General features: G+C 29.5%; 1 protein-coding gene across 1 annotated transcript; it reads right to left on the bottom strand.

Annotated features, from left to right (window-relative positions):
• Positions 1-1,261: 1,261 nt before the first annotated feature.
• On the bottom strand, positions 1,262-6,854 carry LOC117167265 (facilitated trehalose transporter Tret1-like). Its single transcript, XM_033352071.1, has 5 exons — positions 6,583-6,854; positions 3,080-3,609; positions 2,705-3,010; positions 2,379-2,581; positions 1,262-2,309 (listed from the first exon to the last, which is right to left on the bottom strand). The coding sequence occupies exons 1-5, from the start codon at positions 6,662-6,664 to the stop codon at positions 2,021-2,023; spliced, it is 1,410 nt and encodes a 469-aa protein (XP_033207962.1). The 5' UTR covers positions 6,665-6,854; the 3' UTR covers positions 1,262-2,020.
• Positions 6,855-7,326: the final 472 nt, after the last annotated feature.

Below are 7,326 nucleotides of genomic sequence, written 5' to 3'. Positions count from 1 at the left end.
AGCAGAAACCCTTGGTACAGGGACCCTCTATCCGCAACCCGAGGACGCGTTCGGTGGCTTTGTCATAGGCCCTTCGGTTTGATTCTAGAGGAATCAAAACCTGGAGAGATACCTGCAAAGTAATCAAGCATGTTTTGTCATTTATGAAGAGGTAAACTGATTGAAATAACCTTGTGCAACTTAAGAAATATTGTTATCATTGATCAAAACCTGATTAGCGAATATAATTGATTTAAAGTAAGACAATTACATTCAGTAGATAATATATTACAAACGAACAAAAACATTTTTACAGCAAAATACATAATTCAAAGTTGAAACTACTTTTATTTAATTTGGGAAATTATATAAATATCCCAAAATGTTCTAATAAAATATTTTCTTGATGCAATAGTTAATGCAGTTAAAGTACATATTTCGAAATGTGTCTAGTGTCAGCTATAAATATTCAATTGAATCCATTTCTTATATAAAACTAATGATAATTTTAATTGCATAAGAATTCTTTCTAATAGAAAAAAAAATTCTAGCAGAAAAAAATTGCTTACTTCTCTTAAAAAAAATCTGAAATATTTAAGATAAATTGCCATAATCGCTAAGCAAAATCTTCAATTCGTTTCAAATAACATAATCACAACTGCAAAAGTTTCAATCTGCTTTTTTCTGAGTATTATTTTTCTTAATTATTATCTTTAGTTATTTAGTCGTTCAAGTGTTACGTAAAATTTTCTTTACCCTCTCCCACCTTTTTTTGCTGAAAGACAGTTTTCAACGAAAAAGACAAAAGAACTTCAATCTCTTGAAAAATTATTAGACTAGATTAGATTCAAAACGTATTCCTCTAGATGATGTGGAATCTGTCAGGCCATACAATGCACAAAAAGATTCGTAAAAAAGCAATAATATATGACTTTAACACTTTAGTTTTTCTTGCAAGAGCTCACTATTTCTTCATCCTATTTTTAAAAGGTATTAAACTTGATATATCGTATAACAAATAAAAACAAAGATTCAATTAAAACTTTTCCGCGCATCATATCCAAATTATAGATACTGAGAAGTTACCTATCATCTTGATTACTTATTATCCACAATCAAATAATTGATATTCTCAATCAACACATTTCGAGTTGAAATCTCGAAGATTAAAAAACACTTTTTTGTCTAGCCATTTAAAAAAATTTTATAAATAAGTCCAAAGAAAGTTTGAAGAAAGATTAATGTACAATTTTTCTTTATTCTGTGAAAACTTATTTATTGATAAGCACATCAATACTTAAACAATCTTAAAAAATAATTATCGTTCCTATATTTTATTCTGGAAAGGAACATATTGTGAGGCAGCATCATTCTCAATTATACATAAAGATGAGTTTATAATTTCACGACAAGTACATGATCATAAATGAGATGAAACGTTTCGCAGTATAGTTGGAATTCGTTCGAATTGAAAAAAAAGTTCTTACATATACTAATTCAGTAATTAAGTGTTTTCATAATTATATTTCAAAATCGAATTAACAATTTAAATGTTCGCTTAAGTATATATTATAACAATGTGTAATATCTAAATCGTAAATTGGTTATTCTATTTAAAAATTTAAAAAATGCATCTAATTTAAACGCACATACACACTTTTATACTGTAGATCCATAATTAGAGATCTAACCTTATTACTTATAACTACATTATATCAGTATTATACGTTGACTCACGTTGTAAATAATACAGATTACACGAGAAATACCGGTAGCTTCTGCTATCATTAGATCGGCAGAAATGTTTGTTCTAAAGGCACTTATAGAGCTTATTATACAATGATATATCAGGAGATATCACCAAATAAAACATACATTTTTCATACTCTAATAGAAATCTTAAAAAACTACGTTCCTAGAAAGAGTGACTCTTATCTTATAATGAAAACTGATAACAGACTTTGGTAGAATGAAATTATAGGGTTAAATTTTTTACATTATTCTATACAAGATACAAATTAAACATAGAGCTTTTGAAATTCTAAACCGGTTTGGATATTCTTATACCATTTAATTCATTCTGAATAGCTTGCATACTCTTTCCTTTTGTTTCTGGCACAAAGAATAAAGTAAATACTGTTGCCCCGCCCATTATGCCTGCAAAAATCCAGAAAGAAATTGCAGGTCCGAGAGTAGTTTTCATTTGAGGAAAGCTTTTGGTAACCAAAAATACCAAAAACCAGTTGACCATTACAGCTAAACTGGTGGCTGTTCCCTTCAGTTCGGCAGTATATAATTCACCTGTCAGCATCCATGGAATTGGTCCCAATCTTCAAAAACAAAATTTCTATTTTACCTGTCCATTTATCTAGATTTTATAAAAAAAAAAGAAAACTCACCCTATTGAGAATGCAATCATGAAGATGACTAACGAAGAGAGCGGTAGCCATCCTATAGTAATAACGTCATTTCCACTGTCTTTAAGTTGGAAATAAACTCCAATTGCTACTAAACTCATGGATGAAAGCGCACAAGAAATTATCAAGAGAGGTTTTCTGCCAGCCCTGTCGACTATCAGAGCTGCTACCCCAGCCATTATCATCTGCAAATAAAAAAGTTAAACATTTATTTTCTTCAGTTTATTACGAATCATCTAGGGACAGATACAATACCGAAATACTTTGTTGATTTTAATATACTTATGAATGAGGAAAAATGATACAACCTGCACTGTTGCCACCAAAATTGAAGCAAGGTCAGGATCCATAGAACTTCCTGCATCCTGAAATATCTGACTTGTATAGAAAATAACCCCATTAACACCCGACAATTGTTGGAATGCCATTCCAGCTAAACATGCTAAAGTGGCTTTTCTGGTTCCAGATGTTCTAATCAAATCAAATACAGAACTTTTCTTTGAAGAAGCTTTGCCAACTTCTCTTTCCATACTGCTTATTTCTCCACTTGGATCATAAACATCTCCTCTCAAAATGGTCATAGCTATCGAAGCTTCTTGTTTTCTACTTTGACCCTGTGAATAGTAAAACGAAGTTTTTAAATAAAATAATAAACAATATATAAAATAGCGATAAAAACTTACCACCAACCAAACTGGTGATTCTGGCATCCAAAAGAAACATACTAGGAAGATAATTTCTATTATTCCACAGACTACTGCAAATCCAGTATAATCTAAAATTGATCCCATGACGAAAGCCAATACGATACCAGCAGTGAGAAAGAGTTGAAAAATTGCTCCCAGAGTTCCACGAACAGATGCTTCTGCTATTTCAGAAATATAAGTTGGCACAAGAACACAAGATGCGCCAACTCCAATTCCGACTATAAACCTGGCGATACAGAGAATTATAACTGTTTTGGCGAAAACGATGATGGTCCAGGAAAGCAGAAAGGGTGCAGCCAGAGAAAGAATAGTTTTTTTTCGGCCTATTTTGTCTGCTATTTTACCAGCTGGAATGGCCCCTACTATTGATCCAATAGCGAGTAGAGAACCTACCCAAGATTCTTCTGTTTCTGATAATTTTAAAAATGATTCTTCTTTTCTTAACAATGCGAAGACTGGAGAGGTCCATGCTAGAGCTGTCCCGACGCCAATCGACAATATGGAAGCTACAATTTGTGATAAAAATGTATTAATTTTTGTATTTTAATTCCTATTACAAGCTATAGTTTCTGTTGTATGAATTAATATTTTTAAAATAATTAGTCAATTATATTTAAAAAAGGTAATTAATTTTCTGCAGAGTTTACAAAACTTTCAGTTATTTTATAAATTTACGGATATTTTCTGTTATATTTACTGAACTTTTCTGACAAATTAACATATTTAGATTGTAAAATCTAGTCAAAAAGTCTGTTAATGTTACAGAAAATATCGGTAAATTTATAAAATAACTGAAAATGTTGTAAACTATGCAGAAAATTCGGTAATCATTACGGAAAACTTATTATGTTTCTATTTTAAATGAAAAGCCTGGAACCTTAGCAAAGAAAATTTCTGCGTATAGTTTAGTGATAGTAATTTTGGCACGAAAACTAGGGGAATGGTCGGTACACTCGACCATCAAGAACGGTGAACCAGTCAACTTAAAAAGAAACTGCTAATTGAAAAATGTTTATTGATCATTTATTTCTGCATTTTGGATATGTTTATCCAAGTTTCACACGATTTGCGTGATCCTTAGGTTTGACCAAAAATAATTTCGATTTTTAATTGTGACTTTATATCTTTTTTGGTTCTACTTTTTGTAATTAAATCTCAATAATTAGTACAAAAATGGAATTGTTATTTATAAGGTTACTGTAACACATATAAACATTTTAATATAGCATACTATTGAAGTGTGAATAACCAGTAATAAATAAACAAAATATAGTTTAAAAAGTGCGCGGCCGGTTGAATGAGCCGCTGCTTTATCGGGTACACTGAGCCGACAGCGTGACCACAGCACAGTCGAAAATTATATAACATCGTCAGGAATTAGTCTCAATAACTCAGCTTTTTTGTTCAATTTTTTAAATGTTCTTTTTTAGATGCCTGATATTAAAATCTTCAAATATATGAAAATTATTCAATCTTATTGTTTAAAGTGGAAATTTCATTACAACCTTCACTGAATGAAATATATTGCATAGTGATTTCTCTCGTGGCTCACCGTACCTTCTTAGTCGGGTACAGTGGACCAAATAACATCATTTTTTGAAAAATCTTAAAAAATTTCTGAATGTAATTTTTCGGAAACAAGAAAACTATTTTTATCAGCGCAAATAGTAATAACTTTAAACGAACTTTCATGTTATTCTAATAAAACATTAGTTTCAGTATAAAAAATAAAAAGGCAAAAATTGGTCCACTACTCACTTCTCTCTACTTATATATTTATCTATTTTGTGTTTTCAGTCATTTCGTATTTGTTATTGTAGTTACATTATTGAATTTAGATTACTTGTAAAGGAATGTTGTGGGAACACTTCAATACTAAAAGATTAATTTAGTTTCTTCGTCGATTGTTGTTATGATATAAATAGTTATGTATGCTTCAACAAGTTATTCGATCAATAAATGAATAAAGACCAATACCAGTCAAAATAATCAATGAAAAAACTGTTGAAGAAATAAATTCAGTTATTCTATACTTACCAAAATTAATAAATCAGCCAAATGATTAATTATTAATAGGATAACGGGCTGTCAGTTTCGTCATAAAGTATTTTGTTTTTATGAATGACCTAGGTTATCAACTAATCGTTGAACTGATTGTCCTGATTATTCATTTTGATAGTTTTGGAATAGTTTACCAGATTACCCGATTTGTTCTTTAATTGCTTAAATCGTTTTTGTTTTTTATTAATTTATTTCGCTTATATCGTTGGCCTAAAGTTATACTACGCTATCCCTCAACTGTCAAGCTGCAAAAATGAGGTTCTATGTTAAAAATAAGTTTATCGGTTAGAAATAATACGTTTCCAAGAGCATATAAATAGTAGTAGTATAACTCTAGGGCGACGATATATTGTAATTTGTAGATAATTGAAAGATATCTCATTACTCCACCAATATTATCCTGGATATTTTAAAACTGAAAAATTTCTTCAAAATTGTAGCTCACACATCAAGATATGAAATAATTAATTTTATTTTCCACTATTTCATATCATTCTTAACAAATCCTTATTTGACATTGGAATCTTCAAGGATTATCTTTAAATTAAAATCTCCATTAATACATATTTGAAAGCCAATTCATAGTATTAATTGAACACAATATTTTAATTTATTATATCTTATATTTACTTAAATTAATGAGTTTTAAAATGTTTATTGATTGATTTTTGTATTGCGTAATCCACAAAATTTTAATCTATACCTGAGTTGTTAAAAATATTATGAATTTTTCAACAACATTTAAGTTGCAAGAGTAACAGGAAATTTTGTGAAATTTCTTTTGCATAATCATAAAAATAAATTTATCAATAAATTTCAAATAGAAAGTTTTATAGTTTTCAGGTAAGTTTACTGTAAAAAACTTCAATTAACCGAAACGTAAAAATTTGTTGTAACAAAATACGGAATTTTAAGAAATCAGTAACAGAAAAATCCGTCATTTTTAACTGAAAATCACAACATTTGTCACTGCATTTTTCTACATTTCTGCTAGTTTTACGAAACATATAACTGCACAAAACTTCTGACACTTAAAAACATTTACAGGGATTTCTAAATTATAAAAAATCTCACTCTATGCATATGTTGATTCACGGCCACTACAAAAATATCAATAAAATTAAACGGACCGTAATACATTTCAGGAAACAGTACGCGTTCTCCTTCGTTCAACGACCTCAATAATCACAGAAAAACAAGAAATTCGCATCACCATTAAAGTTTTTTAAGCATGAGAATAATAATAATAATAAAAATCACAAAGGACATTTTAGAAAGTCGGCAATTTCGGGACTATATAATCTCACACTTTAAAATTTCAAGGTATCTCGAGATGCTTATTTGCAGTAAACAGTTTAATACTTTCTTTTTTTAATGATTAATTATTGTAAATTAAGAAGATAAAAATATCAAATTACCAGCTGCTGTAGAGAGATACTGCCAAAGTTTTCTTCCATCCTGCTTGACAGGAACATCACTGAGCATTCCAGTCCCTTCCATGTTCACTTCTATCTATTTCTTCCGAAAAGATCAATTTTATCGTAATTGTTAAATTTTTTGTCTTTAAAATCTATAAGTTTCTTCTTTAGAGGCCGATATTTAAGTGTGCTCCGTCAAATTATATCATGATGTCTTTTCAAGCGACAAAAACCACTGAAAGAAACTGCTAATACAGACTGCACAAATTACTCAGGGACCATCGTTTATCACTGTTGTAATATCTTACAGACATTATCTCTAATCTATTTGTACTTATCTACACTACATGAAAAAACATTGCACCGATAATCACAAATATAAAATAAGTCAATGTATATTCTCTAGACGTATTTGACCAGATTAATACCAAAATTAGCACTTTCAGTTTCTTTTCTAAATCCATTGGAAGTTCCGTTTTGACAACTTTATAAGTATTTTAACTCCTAAAACTAACCACGTAGATTAATATAAAAAAGTAGTCGAAAATCTTTATTAAAATATCGTATTATTTTTATACTAACGCGAGTATTTGATTTTTTATTCTTTATTCTATACTTCATTTTTCCTATACTTTAACCTTTTCTCTCCGAAATACAAAAATCTATGTTTTTGCAAAAAACACATTAGATAAAAAAAGTCAAAAGAAGCAAATCATTCATCTTAAAAAGAAGTAAAAAATAGTA

This window comes from Belonocnema kinseyi, chromosome 2 (genome assembly GCF_010883055.1).
Source record: "Belonocnema kinseyi isolate 2016_QV_RU_SX_M_011 chromosome 2, B_treatae_v1, whole genome shotgun sequence".
Lineage (NCBI taxonomy): Eukaryota > Metazoa > Arthropoda > Insecta > Hymenoptera > Cynipidae > Belonocnema > Belonocnema kinseyi.
Note: the sequence above shows the minus strand (reverse complement) of the source record. Positions and strands in the feature narration are given on the sequence as shown.

Bases quoted from the DNA above. Each gene is read 5' to 3' on its own strand.
- LOC117167265 (XM_033352071.1), bottom strand. From the start codon at position 6,664: ATGGAAGGGACTGGAATGCTCAGTGATGTTCCTGTCAAGCAGGATGGA. The intron at 3,011-3,079 runs GTAAGTTTTTAT...TACTATTCACAG, and splicing joins AATCACCAGTTTGGTTGGTG to GGTCAAAGTAGAAAACAAGA. The intron at 2,582-2,704 runs GTTGTATCATTT...TTTTATTTGCAG, and splicing joins TTTTGGTGGCAACAGTGCAG to ATGATAATGGCTGGGGTAGC.